General features: G+C 47.3%; 1 protein-coding gene across 1 annotated transcript; it reads left to right on the top strand.

The window, feature by feature from the left end:
- The first annotated feature begins 10,377 nt into the window (after positions 1-10,377).
- LOC109736419 (uncharacterized) lies at positions 10,378-11,138 on the top strand. The gene has a single exon (XM_020295639.3). The coding sequence runs from the start codon at positions 10,378-10,380 to the stop codon at positions 10,711-10,713; it is 336 nt and encodes a 111-aa protein (XP_020151228.1). The 3' UTR covers positions 10,714-11,138.
- The last annotated feature ends 15,247 nt before the right edge of the window (positions 11,139-26,385 follow it).

Here is a 26,385-nt window from a genome sequence, read left to right as displayed (position 1 = left end):
GACCCTGGCCGGACTGTTGATGAAAGCCCCCTTGACCGTTCTGAGGACCAGGATTTGAGCCGCCGCCCGGGCCATGAAAGCCGCCGGCGCCTGAGCCGCCGCCCGGGCCATTGTAGTTCTTAAAGGCCTTCATGATTGCACAATCCTTCCATAGATGAGTCGCTGGCTTCTCTCTAGATCCATGCCTTGGACAAGGCTCATTCAACAGCTGCTCCAGTGTCGGTCCTGACCCGCCGCCTCGGGGAGGGGGCCTCCCCTTTCGTCGCTGGTTATTACCTTGTGCGCTGGCGTTGGCTACAAACTCTAGGCTGCCATCAGCCTCGCTTGCCTCCTCCTTGGTTCCCCGGGTTATGCTGAGGACCCTTGCCATTGACATTCTTCTTTCCCTTCCCTGCCCTTTCATCATCTGAAGGGGGATCCTTGGTACCATCGGAATCGGCGTACTTGACAAGAGCCGCCATTAGTGTACCCATATCACTGCAGTCGCGCTTAAGCCGCCCGAGTTTCATCTTCAGGGGCACAAAACGACAATTCTGCTCCAGCATTAAAACTGCTGAGCCGGCATCCATCTTGTCTGACGAGTGTATGATCTCCTTAACCCGGCGAACCCAATGTGTCGTAGACTCACCCTCCTGCTGCTTACAGTTAGTCAAATCCACAATTGACATAGACTGCCTACAGGTATCCTTGAAGTTTTGGATGAACCGGGCTTTCAGCTCAGCCCAAGACCCGATGGAATTCGGTGGTAGCCCTTTTAACCAAGTGCGGGCAGTCCCATCCAACATCATGGTGAAGTACTTGGCCATTGCCGCCTCACTGACCTCCAGTAGTTCCATGGCCATCTCATAACTCTCGATCCAGGCTGCGGGTTGTAAGTCAGCCGTGTAGTTGGGCACCTTCCTAGGGCCTTTGAAGTCCTTGGGTAAACGTTCATTGCGGATAGCTGGCACTAAACAGGGGACACCTCCCGCCCTGGTAGGGATACCCATGTCGACGGAAGTCGTCGGATAAGCCGGGGGGGTCTGGTAAGCCGTCAATTGAGGCACCTGCTCCGCCTCTTGCCGCGCTCTATCTTGGTCTGCTGTGTGACAGGCTCCGTTATAAGCCAGGCCATGGCCAGGGGGCGGGTCATGGCGTCGGACGTTACTTGAGCCGGTCGCTGAGACCATGTGCCTGCTGTAACTCGGGCTCCGGCCCGGACGAGGGGTCGAGTGGATCCTATCCCGGCTGTAGGAGTACGCCTCTTGCTGCGCCAGTGCCGTCTGAAGGAGTTCCCTGACCCGGCGGGTTTCAATAGCCGTCGGAGAGTCGCCGTCAACTGGGAGAGCCGCCAGCCGTGCTGCCGCAGCGACCATGTTCTCCAGCGGGTTATTATAATGACCCGGGGGTGTTGGCACATACTGAGGCGGGGCAGGGGGCACCTGGGGAGGCCCCATCACTCGTGGCTGAATAGGGGCCCAGACCCGAGCGCTATGACCCCTGGCGGGTTACTAGACCCTGCACCTGGCGTGTTGAAGAGGTTGCGTGGATCGTAAACCGGCGGGAGCCGAGATTGGGTCTTTTGATGCCTCCTTCTCATGACCTCATTGGACGCGTTCTGATCCATCGTGAGTTGGAAGGACTGCGCCTGGATCAACTGAGTTTGGGCATCGAGAGCCGCCCTCTCCGCAGCCATCCTGATCCCTTACGCTGCAAGGTCCTCCTTAGCTTTCACTAGATCCAATTTTAACTGTGCCACCTCCGCATCATGCTGAGCTTGATCCGCCGGGTCAACCGTGGCGGTTAACAGGGCCGTCATCTTGTCCGTGAGATCCATCAGTGCCTGAGCCGGAGAAGGCACCGGGTTTCCCGCTCCAGCAGCGGGGTTCTGAACAGGCTGTGCACCGGCCATAAAGATTCCCACCCGGCTTGGCGGCTCAAATAGGTCCGGAATACTGTCACCATCGGAACAACCCATGAGCCTGCCATCTTGAAGTTGATACAACGAGTTTGACTCATCCGCGGCCGACTCGCCGTCAGAGTCGGCGGCCGTCTCATCACCAGATCCAGATCGATCAGAGAGTCCTCCGTGGATACACCCCACAAAAGCATGCCTTAAGGCAGGCCGGGCCCGGGCGGGTCGTGCACGCTCAGCCGTCTCGATGGGATCGGCGCAGAGATCCGGCTCAGGGCCCGACTCACCAATCTTGCCAATGAAGACATGAATTCCGCCGAAGGGGACCCGGTACCCGTACTCAATTGAGCCGGCGTCGGGGCCCCAGTTTGCATCGTCGATGTAGAGCTTGCCGCGACGACTCTTGGTCATCTGGCCCACTGCGTATCCCTTGAGCCCTTCGAAGCTGCCCTTCAAGAACTCAAATCCACCGTGTGCTGGCCCCACGGTGGGCGCCAACTGTCGTGGAATTGTCACGGCAGATGTCCTCGAGCTAGGACTTAGTCATGGAGCCATCGCTACTAGGAAGCTTGAAGGGGTTGAGCGGGACAAGGAACACGAGGGTTTATACTGGTTCGGCCCCTTACGGTGAAGGTAAAAGCCTACGTCCAGTTTGCGGTGGTATTGATTAGGGTTTCGATGACCAGGGAGCTTAACTGCTATGCCTGGCTCTCGTCGAGATTGTTCTTGTCCCTAAACCGCTGCCGGGTCGTCCCTTTATATAGGGAGGCTGACGCCCTGCAGCTCTCAGAGTCTCGGCCGGCTCATAAGAGTGTCCGGCTCGGACTCTTAACTATTCTTGCCTTACACTACAAGTTCTACCATAATAATGATTGTAACTACGGGCCTTAAGCCATATCCGGGTCTTAAGCCCATCTTCGGCCCACCGTCTTTAAGCTTGGCGTCGGGCTTCTGGCAATGACCATTAGAGTAACCCGGCCCCTCCTGGCGGGTGACTCTAAGGTCTATATCCTCAACACCATCCGCAGTTTTTTTGTTCCAGAGGCAATGTCTTCGGATTTTGTCCAGTTGAGCAAGGATTTTTGGCGGTAGTCGCATGGTGCCCATCGGATAGATAGCGAGCGATGTAATGAGCGAATTGAGCAAGGCCAATCTTCCAGCATGCGACATGAGGGACATGGCCGCAGTAATTTTTCTTTCAGCTTTGCACACAAAAGGTGTCATATCAAGAACCGAAGGGCGAGTGGTTCCTAAGGGCAAACCCAGGTAAGTAAATGGCATGTTGGCTTGAGCGCAACCAAAAATAGTGGCCAGATCATTGCATGTGCCCGCCGGTGTGTTAATAGGCACGAGAGTGGATTTATGAAAGTTGATCTTAAGTCCAATGGAGGTGGCGTAGTCTTCAAGAATTTGTTTCATCTTGGCCGCTTGGAGAAGACACGCAGGCAAGACAATGATAGTATCGTCCGCATATTGGATCACCGGGTACTTGGCATTGTTCTTGGAGGGATGGGGTGGTTGAGCAGACCTTGATCAAGCGCTTCATTAATGGCCGACTGCAAGAGATCAACTGCAATGACAAAAATGAGGGGAGACATGGGATCTCCTTGGCGCACTCCACACTTGCAATGAAATTGCCGACCAGGTACACCATTCAAGAGCACTGAAGACTTGCCGAAAGAGAAGATACTTTCCATCCAAGTGAGCCATTTAGGTGGGAAGCCCATTTTTCTCATGATCAGGAGCATTGCAGAATGTTCAATGGTATCGAAGGCTTTGGCAAAGTCTAGTTTCAGGAGGACAATTTCTTTCTTGGAAGCTTGACATTGGTGTATGTATTCGAAGGCCCAGGCCAAACAGTCGTGAATGGATCATCCATGAAGAAAGCCATATTGATTTTGATGCACCAGTTTGAGGATAATGTTCTGAAGGCGATTGGCCAGGATTTTAGTGATCAGCTTCAGGCAGCAGTTCAGGAGAGTGATGGGCCGAAAATCATTGACAGTGTCAGGCGAGTTGGTCTTTGGGATCAATGTGGTATAGCCAGCATTGATGCTCTCCACATTTAGGTCACCCCAATGAAACTCCTCACATAAAAGATAGAAATCCTCTTTGAGGATGGGCCAACAAGCTTTCAAGAACGCCCCATTGAAGCCGTCAGGGCCGGGGGCACGGTCAGGTGGTATAGCCGCCACCACGTCATCAATCTCTTTATGTGTGAATGGAACCACAAGGTTGGCGAAGATCTCATCATCCTTGAGCAGATTGTCTAAGTTGAATTTCATGGGCAAAGGGTTAGCTTGTCCCATCCTAGACTTAAAGGCCTCAAAAAGTACAGATTCTTTCCCAACATGATCCTCCACAATCGCTCCATCGGCAGTTTTAAGAGAACTAATGCAATTCCTCCTGTAACGTTCAGTAGCGACAGTCTGAAAAAATTTCGAGTTCTCACCTCCAAACTGAATCCATCTGATGGTGCATCGTTTCCTCCAGTAATCTTTTTGGTATTGAAGGAGTCTCAGAAGGTGTTTTTTGAGAATATTGCGGAAGTTTCTCTCTGGAGTAGTAAGATGTCGGTGTTCTTCAATGTTATCCAATTCCAGGAGGGCTTTGTTAGTGTTTTCACTGGCAACAGTGAGGCGGGAGATTTTCTTACTCCAATGTTTGAGTGCATATCTCACAACCTTGAGTTTTTGCCCAATTTTTGCAGCCTGGTTGGAACGTTTATTGTGTTTAATGGGTTTGTTCCAAGCCTTTTCCACCACCTCCATGAAACCAGGGTGAGTGATCCAATATGATTCAAACCTGAAAAGTTTACTTTTTGGGATCGTTGTATGAATGATCACAGAGCAAGGAGTATGATCAGAGACGGGTTTCCCTAGCGGGTTCACCATTGTATTTGGAAAAGAAAGAGTCCAGTGGAGCGTGGTGAAAATCCAATCAAGCTGTTCAAGAAGTGGTTGTTGTTGCATATTGGACCAAGTGTACGCTCTACCTTGATTGGCAAATCAGTAAGGTTTTGCTCACGAATGAAATCATTAAAGGTGAACATATCCTGAACACTGCCACCCGGCTTGTTGCGATTGTCAGGCGATCGGATGTAGTTAAAGTCGCCAAGAATAAGCCAGTCTTCGGAACTAGGGATATTCAAATCAAATAACCAGCTGGTAAAAGAAACTCGAGGCTCACCTTGACAAGGGCCGTATACATTGACGAGCTTCCAACAGTGATTAGATTGCGTGGAAGTGAACTCTACTCCTAACGCAAAATTCTCAGACAAAAAGACCCAGCCCATGAAAATGCTGCTATCCAAATCGTAATGATGCCACCGGAAGCGCCATGCGAAGGAATAAACGCAAACTGATCAAAATGTCGGGGACATAAAGATTTTAAGGTAGCAGCATCAAAGGAGGGCATTTTGGACTCCTGTAAGCAAATCACAGCGCAACCACTACTCCGGATCGCATTACCAAGCGCTAAATGTTTCTCAGGTGCATTAAGACCGCGAACATTCCAACAAAGTACATTCCAGTCGCACAAAATCATCGAGGAAATAAAAGTTCAGATAACTGCAGAAACGCTAGTAAAAAACCCGCCTACTCTTCAGACAGAGCCGAAGTAGTAAGCTCTTCAGCAGGTACGGTGCAAAGATCAGTACCAATGGCCTGTAGAGTGGCAATGGGTGTTGGAGGGGGCAAAGCTGGAGCTGCATCATCATTGCTTGAGGTCGTAGGTGTAGGTGCCGCAGGGTTGGCGTCTTTAGAGATCTCCAGAGCAGCAGGTATAACACGAGGTTTGACCTTGGACTTGGCAGGGCGCGCGTGAGAAGTATTATAGACCCGGAAACCATCATATTTGTTGGTTCTGTTGCTTCGACGCAGGGTAGCGGTGTCGATCGGGGCAAGCACCTTACCTTTGCGCTGTTTCAGAGCTTGTGCAGTGGTTGGCAAAGAGCTCGATCCCTCCTCAGGCAGCAGAAGAGGAGCTTCAACAGGTAGGGGCAGAGAAGCCTCAACAGGCAGTGTCATAGAAGCCTCAACAGGCAGGGACAAAGCTGTCAACATGGGTTCAGACACAACAGTTTCCAGTGGGGCAGAAAGTGGGAGTGCAACAGTAAGGTTCACATCATCAGAGCTGGTGATTTCCTCCAAGTGTGCAGATGACTCTGTAGGGAGTGAAGTATCCGCAGACTGCAAAATCATTGTCAGGGGAGTGTGTGCAGCAATCAGACTTGCCTGAGCAGTAGAGGTCACCACTTGAGCTTGAGAAAACTGAATGATTCCACCTGAAAGGGCCACTTGCATTTCCACCTGAATAGTTTCCTGTCTGAAGCCAAGACCTGAGGCCCATGGTCCAAAAGCAGCCACTAGCGGGCGCAGAGCAGAGAACAGAGCCATATTAAGTTGTTGGCAAGGGACTGGGTTATTCAGCAAGAGAGACATGAGCATATCGCCTTGCGCGGACAGACCAAAGCGCAGACCCTGATTGTGGACTTCAACAGAAACTATGAGCACATCATCGTGAGTCTGAGAAACATCCGGTGCGTTGAGCACAATCATATCCACCGAATGCACTGAGTCAGAGTCATCAGAGCTCGTGATCGAGTCGTGCCAAGCTTGCAGCGCATTGTCCGTGACATTGTTGTCAGGTACAATGCCATCCTGCACTTGCAGGCCCTGAGCCGCGAGCCAAGCCTGAAAGTTCATGAGAAAAGGCGGCAGTTGAGGCAATGGTGGTGCTGGAGGCACTGGCCATTCTCCCCATCCTCCATTATCTTGATTGTTCTGAGCTGCTGGTCCATTCGGTGCGCCATTGGGGGGGGGGGCTGCGTTCTGCACTAGCCAGTTGTGCACCTGTTGCTGGTACAGTTGCTCCACCGTCAGATGGGGGCCAGACTGAGGATGTGGGTTCCCGTCAGGTGGCGGTGGTTCCTCGCCGGCCGGCAGCACCTCAGGAAGGAGCCCATTCCAATCATTGCTCCTGAGGATCATAATCTGGACAGTCCAGCAATCTCTCGCACCGCCAAGCTGCCAAACAACAAAACTTTTGGGCACAAGACGCATGTTCAGAACTCTTGCCTTAATCAGCATGAAATGGCGATCTTGGCGGGGATTGTACCAAGAGACCAGAGCACCAAAACTGCCAAGGGACTTGTTGATGTAATAATCAGTTTGGTAATCGTAAGGAAATCCAAAGTACATCAACCAAATCTCAGGTCCAAAAGTGGTGGTACGGCGATTGAGCGCTTCATGGTGGGGTACGAAAGTGATAAGCAGATCTTCATCCTCAAGTTCTAATGGCGTGGCAATAGCAGTATCACGGATGAAGGAGTCCACAAATCCAAAAAATCCGATTCCAAAGGGGTGGTCTCTTACTTCAGTGGTGAAAAGCTGAGCCTCGTGGAGCAGACCTTGGATTGCCTGACGGATAGAAGCACGGCGATGCAGCGGGTACTCACTGGTCTCCGCAATGGCCAGATAGTCGTGGTTGAGCGGCGGAATGGGGCCAACCACCATCCCGCTGCGGACGACACGAATGGTCCGCCCCGGTTCGACGGCGAAGCCCGGCGGCAGGAACGGCACAGGGTTGAGGGGATAGTTCGCCATGGCGGAGGAGAAGAGGGAGAGCGTCTTGGGTAGCGGGTGTGACAGAGGTGGCGAATGGCAGGCGCGGGGCGGTGACGATTGAGGAAACCGAGCAGAAGAGGAAGCGTGCGGGGTATTTTTGGTATTAGAGGGAGTTTTAGGAATCCATTTCCATCGCTCGAGCCACCGCTTCCGTCTACAGGATTGTGCCACGTGGCCATAGTGCCCACAAGCTGCACACCGAACGTTAGATTTATTTTTGGGTTTCCTTTGGTGCAACACAACGGCCGAAGGAAAGCTGGAGGAATTGATAATGGGCGGGTTCGCTGCCTTATTTGGTCCGAGATGCGCTATAGGAATCCGGGCCAGGCAATTTCTTGCCTTGTGATCAGGAGTGGAGCAGTGAATACAAATCACCCGAGGCGGGCAATGGATCTTCTGGTGCCCCCATTGTAGGCAACGTGAACACAAAACTGCCCAATTTTTGTCAATCAGATCAATATCTTCCTCGGTATATCCAGCCTGGGCCCAATCCATCTTATAATGGGCCGATAGACAAGGCGGCCAATGAGAATGGGCTGGGGCATATTTGAAGGCCGATTTGAGAAAACACTGTGGCGGGTGAGGATAGGACCTATTAATGGGGCAACTAAAGCTGCCCAAACGGAGAAACTCTGTATCTCTTTCATCCTCCAATTGCGCTTGACGGGCATATTTCTCCATTAAGGATAATGAAGATGATTCCGCAATAACCGGGGGCAATTTGTCCGTTGCCAAAAAAGAGCCAAATTGAATTTGAATTCCATGATTTTGTTCTGGAGCAGAGGATGACGAAGCCTCATGAGCATGAGAATTGGAAAAAACCATATGATCAATAGGCTTCAAAGCAAATTTGCTTAGCTCGATCATAGAAGAGGCAAATACCGAAGAACCCGATTTCAGAAACCCCAAGTTTGATCTAATAGCCAAAGGATGTCTGGTAGTTAACTCCGGTAGAACTTCATCTGCATGCCAACTCAAAGTAGGCGAGGGGATACGATTGAAACGGCCATTGAACAGATGAAAGTGGCAAATGAAATCTGGCGAAATGCGGTCCTTAAGGCCGTAGATGAAATGTCCCACCTTGTTGTTGGCCACCGAGAAACGAAAAGCTCGGGGATTAATCTTATGCACTTTGAAGCCCGCGCTAAAACCCCCAATGCAACATTGGAGAGCAAGACCCACAGATTCTTCTATCAGTGGGAAGGAGGCCGATGAAAACGTAACCACAAGAAAGAACTCCTTGGGGTCTCGAGAGGGGGAGAAATGCACCGTGGAACCGAACTTTCTTCTCACCTGATCCGCCAGGGCTAAGCCAGGGGCAAAGTCCCAATGCAAGAGTCCTTCCATCTTGAATCAGATTAGAGATCGCCATGATTGTTGGTGGAGCAGGTGGAGGATGGGAGGGAGAGGAGAGGAGAGATGGGAGACGCCATGTGGTGCCAAGTGCCTTATTGCCTAGAAATATGTTTGCAAACCTAATTTTTTTTGGTGGTTTACGCATTGAAAATCTTGCATGTTCAGAACAACTCTTCTTATGAAATTTGTCTTCAAACTACATTCTTCACATGGTAGACCTTGGGTCCACTGGTTTACTTCACAACACCCACTACACCTCCCCCAATCAAGCAACCATTATTACTTGCTCATAAAATTCACGAGCGTTCACCCGCCTAGGCTACAGAAAAATCTCCTTTGTCTCATCGGTAATGGCCTCCATTCATTCTTCTGAACTGATACCTGGCTCACCCGCCATCCCCTGGCCGTAGAATCCCAAACCTAATTTTCCCACTCCAAAACCAACCGGCCTTAGTATCACATGTTTTATAGAATAGTTTACTTGCTAACCTGTAAAATCACCTAACCCATGTTGGTACAGCAGAGTTGGAGGTGTTGCTTTCATTGTTGCAGGATTTAAGTTTCGAGAACCAATCGAACCGGAGATTTCCCCAACCATGGGCTCGACTTCTCGTCCAAAGAGGCTTACTCGCAGCTCATGGTTGAAGACGCCATTGACCATGATGCTGATTACATCTGGTCCTCAAAAGCTACTGTAAAACTGAAGGTTTTAGCTTGGCTACTCTTCCGCGACAGGCTCAACACCAAGGCAAATATTTTTCAGAAGTACATGGGCCATAACAGCGCGTGCCCTTGGTCCTTGGTCCTTGGCCATTTGGCAATGACCGGGGCAGCGTCCTACTTGCCATTCTTTGAAAGATTTGGGACTCATGTAACAAAAATTTAACGCAATGCCCCCCCCCCCCCCCCCCCCACACACACACACACACACACACACGCGCGCGCGCGCACTCCCACCCCTCACCTGACCGTTCAAAATATTGTTGATGATTTTACACTTTGGACTTGGTGTGAATGCCTCTCCTCGCGCAACAGCGCTACCTTATCTCTTGTAACACTTCAACTTCGGTTCAACCTCTTTGTATCCTGCATGATTCGTCTTGGGTATTCACTTTGGTATTTTTGAATTTATCAATTTGCAACGTTTTGATGTGGATCGTGTGTGGTGTTGGCCGTGTGCATCTTAATCATATAGAAACTGAATGTATGCTCGCTTGATGTGACATTTTGAATCAATAAAAGTGCTTGTTATCTAAAACAATAAACCAAATAAGGTAGGCCTCGCTACGCATGCATTGCTACTAAACCATGGAACGCGTGACTCAACCACCATGCACCAAACACAGGTCCACGCCCACTGCCATCACGCACAAAACACCAGGAACCGCACGGTACAAATTCCCGCATCTAACGCCCGACACCACACATCGTCGTAGAAGTCAGAGTTCAACAGAACACACACACCCGTACGCACAAATCCTTGCACGAACCAACCGATCCATGGCGCCATGCCGAGCCGCCGTCGTGAAGACGAGGGCGGTGTGCGTGCTGCTGCTTCTCCTACTCCTGTCGGCCGATGTGCGGCCACAGTCCGTGGATGGGCAGGCGCCACCGGCTCCAGAGGTGGCCGCGACGATCGAAGCGGATACCGACGGCCGCGGCAATGGCACCCGCGGCGCCGGCAGCGGGAACGCCGCGAGGAAGGTGCTGAGCACCATCGACTGCCAGATCTGCGAGTCGACGTGCCGGGTCAAGTGCCTCATCAACAACCTCTTCCAGTGGGGCACTTGCTACCAGCGCTGCAAGGCCGACAACTGCAACGACTGGTGTAGGTAGCCCTCCGTCGAACTAACGAGCCGGCCGATGCATGTCACAAGCATGGAGCCGTGAATGGATCCCAAGTACAGCCGGGGGCTACATTACTATAGATGTCCTTGTGTCTCTCTTGATAAAAGAAAAAAAGATGTCCTTGTGTCCTGCCACTGCTAAAATTTTGGCTTCAACGCCTATATATAAAGATGACGCTGCTACTTTAATTTCATTTACTTATAAACTCGAGCTAAGTGCACACAATACAAACGTTGATGCTCACAAACACATGCACATACACTCGTTACTATGAATCATCCCTATGAATTCACGCACACTCTAAGACATTGAGCACAATATCATTTACAAGTAGGACCATGAATGTTTCCTTGCATCTTCGTTCTAAAAGAAACAAGAATGCGAAAATCCTTTTCTGAGCCCAGGCTCATCTGCACCCGTGTTTAATAAAAAAAATCAAAACAAATACTAGAAAAATTCATAAAATTCCAATTTTTTCCCATGGTAGAAAATTTGATGCGTGAGGTCCGCCCCAATTTTCAAATCATTTGGACAGCTGAGCAACTCACGGCAAAAAAGACAAATTCGGGGTCTGTAAAATAGTTTACTGTTCATGTACTGTTTTGACCCGATTTGTTATTTTTGTTGAGAGCTCCTCAGTTGCCCAAATGAGCTAAAATTTGGATGGAACCTCACACAATATATTTTCTACCATGGGAAAAAATGGAATTTTTTGAATCTTTTAGTACTTTTTGTGATTTGTTTTTTAGCCGGGTGCAGATGAGCCTGGGCACCGAATCGCTGCACTCGAAAGAATGTTACTACTTTTATACTGAACTGTGCAGTGCTATATCCTACATGCAAGAGAAATTGTAGAACAAGGAAATTCAATTTCTGCAATGCAAAACTGTTTTCCTCGAAACCAACAAATCAGATGCTCTGTGTTTTTTTGTTTCTTTTTTGCTTTTTTGTGTTCACAAAATATATACTCGAACAGTAAAGCTACTTCCTCCGTCACATAGTGTAAGAACATCTTTCAAACTGTTTTAGCTTTAAAGATGTTCTTACATTATGGGAGGGAGTAGTAATTGTATATACTTATCTCTAAGGCTCATCAGATTTACCGAAAAAGGCTTTCGCCCCGCTTTATAGATAAAGCAAACCACCACAGCCAAACGGTACAACAAGGTTCACCCACACACACACACAAAGTCGCACAACATAAAGTACACAAGGTTCTGCTGAGGGCACAGCTCAACAAGCCCTGAAAAGAGAAAAAGAAAGCGGGTCAACCGCAGCAGCAGCAAAGGGACTAATTCCGCTCGGGTGGTGGAGGAGGGGGCGGCGGCGCCAAGCGAATAGCCATCGAGCGAAGGTCGGCGATGATGGTGGTGATGGCGTCTCGGTCCTGATGACGGCTAAGCGGCCGCCGGAGCTGCAAGTAACCACACATTTTGAACACAACATCAGTAGCACGTCGAAGAGGGACCCGTTGAATGACAAGCTTATTTCACACGGTCCAAAGCGTCCACGCAAGCACCCCAATGAGCAGCCACCTAATGTGGCGGCCTGTCAAGGGGGAGGCCTGAACCTCGGAGAGGAGATCTGGGAAGTTAGTGTTACATCAGTTGCCACCGATGGCCTCTCGGAGGCAGCCCCATAGAAACTGGGCGGACACGCACGAGAAGAAGATGTGATTCGAGGTTTCATCCGTCCCACATAGGGGGCAGATACCATCACCCGGACCCTGGCACTTCACCACCTCCACGCCAGAGGGGAGCCGGCCACGGATCCATTGCCACATGAAGATTCTAATTTTGAGGGGCACGCGGATGGACCATATAGACTCGAGGACAACCGGTCCAGGAGAGGGAGCAATGGCTCGGTATAGGGACTTCGTGGAGAAGCGGCCAGAGGGCTCAAGACGCCAGGACAGACGGTCGTCGTGGGCTGCGCCAGGTCCGGCTCATGGAGAGCCACGGCATCAAGGAGCTCGTGCCAAGCGGTAACCTCCGGTGCCCAAATGGCCGCCGGAACGCGAGACGCCCTAAGTCAATAAGGGCCGACTCGACGGAGATCCTAGGTTCGACCGCAATGGAGAAGAGGTCTGGGAACCTGGCAGCGAGGAAGACCCCCAGCCCAGCGGTCGAACCAAAATATTGTGGATGTTCCAGTACCGACCGTGGCTCATCAGATTTAGAGGATTCCGACGGAATTTTGACCAACGGTGTTTTCCCCTATATTTAGCATCCGTTTCATAGGCATGGAGATACTAGATTCCTAAGGATTGGGTTCTTAGCATCAGGTAAGACCTCATGAAGATATCTGAACGATTGAAGTGATCATGGCATTCCAATTCTTTTCTTATTCTATCATGTAAACCAAACAAGCACCTATTGGGTAAACCCATAAAAATGCACACATTCTCACTGTGGTTTGAGTTGCTTTTTAATTTTATTCAGGGAATGTATGTACAAATTGTAACTTGTAATTGGGACGTGGGATATCATTTGTTTGTTCTTCACCAGTATCAATCATGCCATGATACGTGTGACTCAACCACCTTCCACCAACACAGGTCCGCGGCCGTTGCCATCACGCACAAAGCACCAGGTCCAGGAATCACAAGGTACAAAATCGCCCGCGCACTACACCCTCTCTTCGCGCGCGCCACCACACATCGTCGTCGTAGTCACACTGCACAGACCGGACGTACGTACACACAAACCCTCACACGAGAAGACCGATCCATGGCGCCATCCCCGGCCGCCGCCGTGAATACGACGAGAGCGACGTGCGTGCTGTTGATCCTCCTCCTGTTGGCCGACGGGCGGTCGACGCCTGTGGCTGGGCAGGCGCTACCTGCGCCTGAGGAGGCCGCCACGATCGAGGCGGATGCCGACGGCCGTGGCAATGGCACCCGCGGCGGCAGCAGGAGCGCCGGGACGACGAAGGAGTTGAGCGCCATCGACTGCCAGGTCTGCGAGTCGACGTGTCGGGTCAAGTGCCTCGTCAACAACCTCTTGCAGTGGGGCAGCTGCTACCAGCACTGCAAGGCCGACAACTGCAACGAGTGGTGTAGGTAGCCCTCCGTCGAGCTAGCGAGCCGGCGGATTCATGACACGCACATGGATCCATGGATGTATCACGAGGATGTTCGTTTTTGCGATTCAACTTGTTGCTTTTTTTTGACGTGGATCCATGAATACAACCAGTCAGCCTCTCTATGTTCTTTTTCATTTTTATTACATTCACCAAATATATATACTCAACACAAAAGTCATTTGTACACACTTATTCTCTATGGGTTGAACACATTGAAAATGCACGCTGTTCTTAGTGTAGTTTGAGTTATTGTTCTTTTCCATGAGAACATATGCGCAAATTATACTTCACACTTCAATACAAGGTTTGCCACACACGGCCCCAACGATACAAGGTGTTAAAAAAATTCTCTTACAAAACAGATCAAAGAAAAGAAGCAAACAACAAAGAAAGCAGCGCGAAGCAGTGCCCAGGGAGAGGACAAATGTGCACCACCGATTTGCCGCCGAGCATAGGCATAGGAGTGCATCTGCGAAGACCAACCCGAGCGACTTTGTGTCCCCTAGGGGAGCCACCGCACCTTGTCCCGAAGTCCTTGCCACATGGTCGCGGGAAAGGGCCACCTGCCCTCTCGCCACGGGGCATGGAGCGCCGATCCTGCTAACATACAACGCGAACCGAGGATGTCAATCGCGAGATCGCGTGTAAAATATAGGAGACCGACGAAACCACTCCGCCCAGGTCAAAGAAACTTCTCATGATCCAAGCCTACACAAAGATGTTTCCTCGCCGAGACCAAAAGGGACATGAGCTCCACAATTGGACCTGAGCCTGAACGGGAGGCACCGGCGAGGGAGCCCCAACTCTAGAGCAGAGACGAGATGGCCGCAACCTCCCTGGTGGTAGTCACCCATATCTAGGTTGGTGACCCCCACCCCGCCTTGGATCTGACAGGGTCAGGCTCCTCGGTTGGCGGCCCTACACGAAAGGCGGAGTAAAACAGGTGCGAGACCTCCTAGCCACGTTCATTGATCTACAGGTTGGCGACCACCTGGGCGGGTCGAAGGAGAGGAGGGGTGCCCAGTGGCGGTGCATCGGAGATGAGGGCTAGGGTTTTGGACGCACCCAAAAGCCACCTAAGAGAAACAGCTGAGGAGATTGCGGTGTACCACAGCTAACATCCACCTAAGGCTTTTCCCGAGGGCTCTGGCCGGCAGCGGAGAGGGAAACTTGGAGGAGAGAGGCGGTAGTGGCAGAGATGGAGATGCCGCCCGAACCGCCCTGGGAAGGCGACACCACCTTACTAAAATTTGGATATTGAAGATCTGTGGAAGGAATTTATAGAGACCACGTAGACACATGCAATGCTCATTTGGATTGCCTCGCTCTTCTATTGAATTGTGAAAGGCCGGGTTTATGGTCCAACTTCCACATCATTGTCCAACCGGTGGCCGCCTTTCCCTTCTGGCGTACCGAGTACATGTGTTCTCCCTAGCGTCCCATGGGCTAATGGACCAAACCACATACGGTCTTGACTCTTGCAAGTTGTGGATGGGGAGGGTAGAGAGTTATTCATTTGGATGTTGCTTCACTCGAATGGACGAACCGTCTGGTAATTTTAGGGGTTCTAAACTACAAGAACTGAACCATTTTAGCTACATTTCAGTCAGCTGAAATTTCACTTTTGGGACAGTCAATTTTGTGGCCATTGATTTTTCTTTGAGATTCGTGCTGCGTTTTTTTTCTGGCCTGTGTTGTTTGTTTTGTGGGCTTCTTTCTTTTTTTGACTGACCCCTTATTTGGGTCAGTCGATTTCCTTCTGGGCCGACACCCATCAACTGTGTGATCCAGACCTCCTCTCTTTCCCTTTGTTTTTTTATGTGCTTTTACTTTTTTTTTTGTTTCTCTTTGTTAGTTAGTTTTAGTTTTATTTTTTATATATTTTTGGGATGTTGGGTGAATGTAATGTACACACTTAAATAATTTGCAATATGCACGAGAGTTACATTACTATATGATTATTGTTAGCGTACTAAAAAAGTGTAATTTAAGAGCGAAGTTGTGTGCAAGTTTTGCAAAAAAAAAATATTATTCTTTTAATGGGTAATAAAAATGCTACTAATTCATTTTCCTTATTTTAATTAATTAATTTGTTTTTGTTTTTTCAAAGGTAAAACTAATGACACTAATTTATTCTTTCTTAAAAAACTTATTATTTTGATTTTGTTTCAGTTTCTATTTTATTTTCTTCTTCTTTAAGAGTAATACGTAAGCCACTAATTCATCCTTTCTTGAAAACTTTGGAATTTCATTTTTTAGTATTATGTTTTTCCTTCATTCTTTAATGATAATACCAACGCCGCAAATTCATTTCTTCTTAGGAAACTTCTTTTTTGTAAAAATTACACTATTATATTCTTATTCCTGAAAATTTCAAAAATGCACAACTTCTATGCAAATTGTTTGCAAAATAATTCATTATTTGTTTTATTATTTTCAGTTCCTTTCGTCTCAATGGGAAACCAATGACTCGAATTCATTGTTTCTTAGAAAACTTCACTATTTAATTTTGTTTAAGTTTTTATTTCGTTTTCTTTATTCTTTAAGGGTAATACCAATACCTCTAATCCATTCCTACTTCGGATTCTTTATTTTTTTTGTGAAATTTCACTATTTGTGCATATTCTTGCATATTAGAGAAAAACACAATTTCTATTCAAACCATGTGCAAATTTTGTCATTATTGTTTTTTACTTTTCTTTCTTCTTAAACGGTAATACCCATACCACTAATTCATTATTTTGATCCGAAGAAGTAGGGACACCATGGATCAAATACCAATACCACCAATTCATTCTTTCTTTAGAAAATTTTCTTTTTGCAAAAAAGTGCACTATTATGTGTTTATTCTTGCTTATTATAACAAAGCGCAATTTATTTGTAGATTGTGTGCAAATTTTGTCATTATTTAGTTTTAGTTTTTTATATCATTTTCTTTCCTATTTTAGGGTATTTTTGCTTCATTTTTTATTTCTCTATGGGTTTTTCTTTTTCCCTCTTTCTTTCCTTTATTGGTTATTTTTGTTTTTTGTGGATTTTTGGCTGAGTGTAACTATAAACAAAAAAATACTATATAATATGTGCAAAAATTCATAATTATATGTACACTAAAAATGCGCAACTTCTGTGCAAATTGTTTAAAAATATTTCATTATTTATCTTATTATTTTCAGTTAACAGTAAACCAATGGCAGTTATTCATTGTTTCTGAGAAAACTTCACTATTTTAAATTTGTATAAGTTTCTATTTTATTTTATTTATTCTTTAAGGGTAATACCAATAGCTCTAATTCATTCCTACTTAGGAATTTTTTTTGTGAAATTTCACTATTTGTGCTTATTCTTGCATATTGTAAAAAAGCGCAATTTCTATTCAAACCGTGTACAAATTTTGTCATTAATTTTTAGTTTTCTTTCTTCTTAAATGGTAATACCGATATTCATTACTTTGATCCGGAGAAGTAAAGACACCATGGATCAAATGTCAATGCCACTAATTTATTATTTCTGATTTTGTTTTAGTTCTCATTTTCTTTTATTTTGTAAAGGTAACACCGATGTCACTAATCCATTACTTTTTAGAAAACACTATTTTTCGCGGAAATATCACTAGTGTATGCTTATTTTTCATCGTAATAATACATTTTTTATATATACATATGCAGATATGTACTTTATGCATCTATAAAACTAAATATACATGTGTGAGATTGCAAATATAAAATAAATAATGCATTCCTTCTTACAAAATTTCTTTTTTGCATAAATTCCACTCCTATATGCTTATTTTTGCATATCGTACAAATGTGCATTTTTTTTGTAAGTTGTCTGCATTTTTTTTGTTTTTGTTTATCAATGGGCCATTGTTTTGCATTGGGCCCATTAGGTCTTGTGAGCTTCTGTTGGTTTTGTATGCAAAAAGACTTAAGGTGTGCTATAAAACTGAAATTGGCTGACCATAATTTTGGTTCAGTCGATTGGTTAGGAATCGACTGACCCCTTTCCTAAAGTCAGGCGATTGACCAGTAGCCGGTCCCGAACTGAACACCAAAGCTGTAGGGTATAGATCAAGAAAGTATGTATAGGCCTTCAGTCCTTGATAGGGTCATAGAGGGCAGCGAAAAGAGATTTGGTACGTTAGCATGGTGGCGGTGATGACTCTAGCCCGACGGCGTGTTACGACTCGAACCCTGTGATCAGTGGCGTAGCTAGGCTAGCTCCATGCCCAGGGCCGAATTCAGGGCTATAGTACAAAACAGTAACATTCTATCTACAGTGAACAAAGAAACCTAATTCCACGGCCCAGGCCAAGGCCCCTGTTGCCTGGGGCCTGGCTATGCCACTGCCTGTGATGGTGGAGGTGACTCCAGTCCGGCAAAGTTGGGGGCAACAAGGTGGGGAAAGGAGGGGAAGGCACGTATTACTCCAGTTTATTGAAACATACACATGTGGAGTCTACTTTTAAAGCTCTCACTGATACTGATACGAAGCTTATAATGAACATGAACTGGGAACCATGCGGACATTTTAGTCTACAAAAATATTTGGGAAATTGTCTTTTCGAGGTGTAGTTGTATCTTTTTTTTTACTCTTTTTTTAGTGTGCATTTAGCAATTCCATTTTTCTCTATGTGAACCTTGCAGTTTTTTTAGTGCACACGGACAAAATAAAATAGGTTCTACCATGCTTGCATGCTCATCACGCATTGAGGGGGCCGGATCAAACCATATGGATGGCCAAATTTAGAACGTGTTTGGGCTTTGTATTTCGGACGAGGCTCCTCTAACGTACTGCAAGGAGTAGTTGGGCCGCTGACATGTGGGCCCAGAAGCAGGTTGGCCCACCTGTCAGTGAGCCAACTGCACCTTGCAGTACGTGCAGGGGAAGTGAGTCCTTGTATTTCCGGAATTTAAGTGAAGAACCACGAGAAGCATGCATGCATGGAGCAATTGTGAAGTGTCCGGCCGATGTATGTACATTGTACCGGCACTACAAGATTTATGCACAATTTCTTGGCTCGGGGAAACTAGATTCTCCGGTCTCTCATTAGGTCGTTCCCGGCCGTCGAAGCACGGAATAAAATTCAGTTTTCGGACCAAGGCCCCAGGAGAGTGTTCATTCATGCACCTCTGGTCCCCCAGTACTACTTAATACTTGATGAAAGTGACACGAGATGCCTCCGATCGAGAGCAGGGCCAACAAGTTAACCGTGTCCCGCGGCCGTTGCCAAGAATCAAAGGCACAGCGGTGAGGCCGAAACGGCAAATGAGTCGAGATCACTGGAGTTTCGGTCGCTTTGCATGCCTGCGGTGGTGATAACTATAGTCTGCATCTGCACACGGCAGTGTTGGATCGATTATCCCGGCAGCATGCACTCTTCAAGTTCTGCCGCATCACCGCACTGAACGGGAGCAGAGTTCATCATCATCGCTGCACTCGCGAGCTTGTCTTCGGTAAACGGGAATGAAGAAACTACTACTGTCACAAGGCGGGCAACCATGGAGTGATCTTGGCCGCAGCTTATCATTACCAAGCCTGCCTGAATCATGATTACTGGAACCGAAGTACTGCAACGGCTTCTCGGAGTCTGGGAGTAGAGTAGAATGCACAGAAGCATCGGTCCATATCTGGAAGTCTGGTGCACTGTAAAATAATCTGAGCCAAGGGAGAACCTGCTCCAGCGACGGGACTGAACCACTGCACAGTGTTAAACCAAATCTTTCGTTAACGACTTAATTAGGCTGTGGCTTTCCGGCTGAGTTAGGCCGGTTGAGGTAAAGCAGGAGGGCCGGCACGAGTGCGATGCGACGCGAGGGAAGCGGTTGTCAAATGAAACAGAAGCTTTGCTCGACGCATTGCATGGCACAACACCTACGCAACATCTTTTTTGGTGTTTTCCCAGTTAAGAGATCAGACCATAGACAGAGGTAAATGGGACGAAAGGGAAAGTCAGAAACTAAGTCACGGAGAAAATGCATCCATAGATACAGCGCAAGCAAAAAGCAATGGCTGGGCACGCGATGGCTTGACACACCGGAATAATATTGTTTTGAATTGTTTGGCTTGACTCACCGGAATATTTATAAGGAACAGTGGCAATATATTTGCATATTTATGTGGGGTTATTTTATAGGAAAAGTTCAAAAGGCCACGTATTAAAGTCGATTGACGTTTACTCCCTCCATTTCTTTTTAGTCTGCATATAAGATTTGGTCAAAGTCAAATTTTATCAACTTTAACTAAGTTTATAGAAAAAAATATCAATATTCACAATATGAAATCAATATTATTGGATGCATCATGAAATTAATTTTTATATCATATAGCTTTAGTATTGTAGATGTTAATATTTTTTCCTACAAAATTTTATACCAAATTTTATATGCAAACTAAAAAGAAAGGGAGGGAGTACATTGCCATCCTATAGAAATTGCAAAGTACACATAAGTCACTGAGAAATCGACGTTGTCTGCCTTGTGCATAAACATGTTCATACCCCAGGCCGGTCTTGCCAAGGACCAAAGTGAAAATCTCAAGCCCGAGCCCGACCCAAAATACATGAATAGTACCATTTTCCAATTAATATATTCATTTTCAAGGTACGTGAATAATATATTATACCTATTTTTGGATAAAATAATGTTTTTTGTCATTTCATGTTTTTTCTACCCTTTGAATAGTAAAGTCGGGCCCAAGCTTGGATCGGATGTCGGGCTTTTGGGTTGGGCTCGTTGAGTTGGGCTGCCCATGAACATGTCTACTCCTGCACTCGTTGATAGTGCACAGTGAGCGAAGATCAATGTCGCCTCTGGACCTGCGAAATACCATCGGAGCTACAGAAACATTGTTAATGCAAGATCTGGGACATCATCAATCGAAGCCAGAAGACACTGGCGGTAACGATCTGGAAAGCAAGATGTTGCCTCGAAGAAGAAGATGGTGAAGAGGGATGGACGACCACCCCAAATCATCGGAAAAAACCAAGGAGACCTAACCATACAAGGTCCCCGACAGCGCCGAAGTTGGCCAATGGTCGTCGGTCAAGAAAAGAGCAAGCGGCCAGGAGACGAAGTAGCACTGTCCACTCCACGGAAGACTCCTTCGAACATTACCTGCATAACATGAACACAACCAGATCTACTATTCTAGAAGAGTGGCAATCAGGTGATTCCCCGTCCTCCTTTACACCCCCAATGAGACTGTTGCCTACAAGGTGGACTAGGAGTCGGCGAAGTATTATTCTTGATCCTCGCAAATCTAACTAAAACTTTGGGTCTCCACCCACTCCCAACGCTAGAGCGGTGGGTAGAGGATGCATGGGCTTGTGCCTCGCCGACAAGGAGTGAGTGAAGGTGTGGTGGCTAGGTTTCTGAAGAGGGAGACGCAAAGGCCTTTCATGTATTGCATGTCTACATCTATGCGGTGTTAGATCATGCAGGAAACCACAAAAGCAGAAGCACACATTATCTTCTGTATCTAAATAGCTACCCTCAACTTATTTTAGAGCATATGCAGTTATGCCATCTGACCACAATTTTCACACCATGCCAATTAGCTTTGCAATTAATTGCATGCATGCAAGCCACCTCCGGTCCATACGCTTTTCTCTTCGCTCGCACTACTACGGGATTATTTTTTTCTAATAAGTCCCTTTCGACTGTTGATATGCATGGTATGATGAATGTAGATAGTTTCTATTTAAAAATATCACGGTTGTTTGGTCCACCTAAAAATAACAAATAGAATTGTACTCCATCATCTGGGATAAAGAATATTGCATCTTTGTACATTAAAGTTTCTAAACATCTACGACAAAGGATTGAATGCATGTCAAGCAATTGTTTATTCATGTGGCTTGAAGCTTTTAGTTTCTGTAAATATCTGCCGCAATGAGCGGGGTGTCCTCTTGTACTATGCAAAATACGACCACATAACAAGCAATCCAAACCACATATGTAAATGTACTATAGCTTCTAGGAGTCTAGGACTTTCTATTTGCGTACACGTAAGATAGACAATCATAACTCTTGAAACTCATATCAAGATATTTTGAATATATGTACGCTCTCGAACTCTCTATAAGGTATACAATAGTAAATGGAGACAAAGACCCAACCAATATAATATAATAGTCGAATTATTATTTTTGCGGGAAACCACTGATATATTAAAGCAAGGGTTTTACAGAACGGACCTCCACAAAGATACAAATTACAACCAAGTCCCCCTGTAAAGCGAAACCGCCGACGAAGAACAGCATGTTCCGATGGCGCGCCACCGCCGCATCTTCACACGAGCCTTGGATCAGAAGATGTCCCCTGGCGGACGGGAAGTCATCGGTCCTCGAACTCCGGAGAGCCTCCATCCTCCTTGTAAGGGCATTTTTATCCCTTAGTTGGTTTTGGTGATTGATGACAATGCTTTTGTGGACTAATCATGTGCATCGAATATTTCAGATATATTGACTAGGCACAAGATGATTTGGTTCCCCTCGAAGGCTATAGAAGACGACGTTTCTCTTCGTTTCTTTTCGGTGGTATTGAGTCGTAGGGAAGTCGTACTATTAAGAGGGGGTCCGCGTTGGAAAGGTTGGGTGGATTCATCACGTACACATATTCCTTTGCACCTCCTTTCCTCTAGCCTTTGGAGCATCCTATGTTTTCCTTATCTATGCAAATATTGCTCTTGCTTGCCAAACTAGGGCGCACAGTAGTACTGCTCCTTAGAGCGGTAGTACCTCCCGCTGGCGCGGTAGTACCGCAAGGACCCACGGTAGTACCTCTTCTAGTAAGCGGTAGTACCGTGGTCGCTGACTTAGTTCCGCAAGTACGCGGCAGTAAGGGGCGGATGTAATTTTTTACATCCGCGCCCCGCGCGGTAGTACCGCTGCTGGCTTACGGTACTACCGCGTCGGGTTTTTGCATCGACTCCAACTCTGCGGAAGTAGCCACGGATGTAATTTTTATATCCGTGCCTTCCCATCCCTGGACAGCCCCTGCCTTGCGGTAGTACCGCAAGGGGGAGCGGTAGTACCGCGCCAGCAGTACTACCGCCCTCTGCTTTAGTGCATTTTTGGTTGTCCTGGTCTCTGCTGCATGGGCGGTAGTACCGCGGGGCCCTGCGGTAGTACCACGTGCCCCTGCGGTAGTACCGCGCCTCAGGTACGGTAGTACCGCGTGCCCCTGCGGTAGTATCGCGCCTCAGGTGCGGTAGTACTGCGCTGCGCAGGCTGAGTTGGTGGATAACGGTTGGATTTGTTCTTCCACTATATAAGGGGTGTCTTCCTCCTCTAGTTGACCACCTCATCCACCTCCAAGCTCCATTGTTGCTCCACGCTCCATTTTCGCCCGATCTCCTTCCCTCGCCAATCAAACTTGTTGATTCTCTAGGGATTGGTTGAGGAGGCCCCGATCTACACTTCCACCAAGAGAAATTTGAATCCCCCCACTAATCCCTTGTGGATCTTGTTACTCTTGGGTGTTTGAGCACCCTAGACGGTTGAGGTCACCGCGGAGCCATAGTCCATTGTGGTGAAGCTTCGTGGTATCGTTGGGAGCCTCCAATTAAGTTGTGGAGATTGCCCCAACCTTGTTTGTAAAGGTTTGGTCACCGCCTCCAAGGGCACCAATAGTGGAATCACGGCATCTTGCATCGTGTGAGGGCGTGAGGAGAATACGGTGGCCCTAGTGGCTTCTTGGGGAGCATTGTGCCTTCACACCGCTCCAACGCAGACGTACTTCCTCTCAAAGGGAAGGAACTTCGGTAACACATCCTCGTCTTCACCGGCTCCGCTCTTGGTTATCTCGTTTACTTGTGCAAGCTTATTTGTGCTTTATCTCTTGCTTGCATGTGTGCTTATTGTTGTTGCATCATATAGGTTGCTCACCTAGTTGCATATCTAGACAACCTACTTTGATTCAAAGTTTAAATTGGTAAAGAAAAGCTAAAAATTGTTAGTTGCCTATTCACCCCCCCTCTAGTCAACTATATCGATCCTTTCAATTGGTATCAGAGCCTCGTCTCTTTATTAAGGACTTTACCATCCAAAGAGTATGGTTGACGTCGTAGACGGTGTGGAGGAGCACTCCGGTGTGAATCCGGTCTCGTCTACAGGAGATGGGGGAACCGCGGTCTCTCGTGAGGAATTCAATGTGGCGTTGGACACATTGAAAACCTCCATGACGACCGAGATCGAAAGCATGTTTAATAAATTCTTAGAAGGGCTTAAACTTTCCACCGCATCGTTGAAAGTGGGTGATCCCGCTAACAAGGTGACGGATGCTACCTCCGACAAGGGGGAAGCTACTAGCGAGAAAGCTCCTTCTTCTAGTGGTAAAAATGGCACCGGCATCTTTGCCCATGTGGAACCTCCACTTGTCTATGGTGGACCGCTTCCTTCCACTCATTTGAATCATGCCAGACCGGCCCCTGAGATTGAGAAGAATGTAGAATTTGATTCTTGGGTCTATCGTTTTAAGCGTCATTTAAATCATGTGAACACTAATCTTTGGAGAATCATTGAAGAAGGTTTCTATCCGCATGACCGAAGGAACCTCACTCCTAGAGAAGCCGTGGATGATCAATTCAATGAGAATGATCTCTTCATCATCCAAGAAGCAATCCCACCCGAAGATCTTCCTCATCTCCGGCCCTACACCGTGGCCAAAGATGCTTGGCACCAAGTGGTTTCCCTCTATCGGGGAAGCGCAAGCATTCAACGCTCCAACTATGAAGTCGTGCAAGATGAAGCCGATGAGTTTGCAATGAAAGAAGATGAAGGACCTCGTGAACTTTATCGGAGAGTAACTAAACTCGCGGTCTCTCTCCGAGATCATGGAAGTAAGGACACGGATGACAATTGGATCAAGCGCAAATTCCTCAAGGCAATGATGCCCTACCACAAAGCCATTTCCTCCGTCATTCGTCAAAGGCCGGACTTCCACACCTTGTCCTCAAGTGAAGTGTTGGATGAGTTCGTAGCTATCAGCATCTTGGACAAGACCGCCGACAATGCGGTTCTTCGCTCTCAAAGAGTAAAGAAGCCCAACCTTGCTCTAAAGGCCAAGGTTAGTATGGAGGAATATGATGAAGAGGAAGAAGAGGAGAGCAACCTCGAAGATACGAAGTATGCCTATCATGAACACATGGCGCTTGCTTCAAGGCAATTTTGGAGCAAGAAGAACTCAAGGCCCAACTTCAACAAGAACAATTCAAGTGGCGCAAAGGGCAAGCAACGAGTGGGGACTTGCTTCAATTGTGGCAATGTGGGCCAGTTTGTTGCGGAGTGCCCTTACGAGAAGAGGGAAGACAATGGTGGCAAGCTCATCCGAAAGGACAAGGCCAAGTCGTTCCCCAACAAGAGCAACTTCATAAAGAAGACTCATCCCAAGGCATTGGTGGTACAAAAAGAGTACAATGAGGATGATGACGATGATGAAGATGGTGAGTCGGTTGCCATGGCCTCCGTTGCCATTGCGATGACTCCACGGATGTCTCTCTTCGACTCACCCAATGAGAACGTCACCGCCAAGTGCCTCATGGCTAAAGCCACCAACAAGGTAACCCCCAACATCAAAACTACCATCATTAATCATCCTTCTTCGGATGGCATTGATGAACATGAGGGGACAAATGTGGAGGAGAATGAGTTTGAGACCTTTATGGGTAAACTCAAGGGTAAATCCAAGAAGCACTTTGTTGCTCTCTTGGAACAACTTGGTGAAGCCAATGACATGATCGAGGCTCACGAAGATACCATCTCTAAGATGGAGGGGCATAGTCGTGACTATGCCGATGAGATTTCGGATCTTTCCAATGCTCTTGACGAAGAGCGTGGTCTTCGTTTGGCTCTTGAGGAGTCACACAACGATGATCATGCTAAGTTAAAGAAAGATCTTGATCATGCTCTTGTTGTTTCTCGTGTGCTAAACTCCGAGAAGGCAAAGCTTGGGGTTGATCTTGCTAGACTCAAAGAGGAGTTTGACATTCTCGACAAGGCTCAAAAAGTCTTGAAGGGTGTTCATGCTAGCCTCAAGGAGTCTCATGATCAACTCCAAGTGAAGCTAACCAAGGAGAAATCCACCTTTCCTCATATGGTGTTAATTGATAATGCAAATGCTACTAACCCTTGTTATGAGCATGTGCATCTTGTTGAGGAAAATGCTAAGTTGAAGGAGCAACTTGAGAAAGGCCTTGTGTCATGCATACAAGGTGAGAAGAACCTCAACGACCTTTTGAGCAATCAAAAGGAAGTTGTGGCCAAGGAGGGGATTGGGTTCGAACCCAAACCCAAGAACAAGAAGAAGAATGACAAGACCAAACAACCTCCTCCTCTCAAGCAAACTCTTGTGAAGGAGGGAGAGGGTGCTTCCAAGGAGAAGAAGAACAATGCGAAGGGTGGCGTTGTCAAGAAGGGCAATGCCACCTCTTCCAACAAAGCCGGCGGCTTTAATCCTTCTTATGTGTTATGTCGTGTTAGTGATGGGCATGTTTATGCCAAATTTGTTGGTTCTCCTCATGAGTATATTGAATGGTCTATTTGGGTTCCTAAGACCCTTGTTACTAACATCAAAGGAC

This window comes from Aegilops tauschii, chromosome 1 (genome assembly GCF_002575655.3).
Source record: "Aegilops tauschii subsp. strangulata cultivar AL8/78 chromosome 1, Aet v6.0, whole genome shotgun sequence".
Classification (NCBI taxonomy): Eukaryota; Viridiplantae; Streptophyta; class Magnoliopsida; order Poales; family Poaceae; genus Aegilops; species Aegilops tauschii.
The sequence above is the reverse complement of the archived record's forward strand: the minus strand, read 5'-3'. Positions and strand labels throughout refer to the sequence as shown.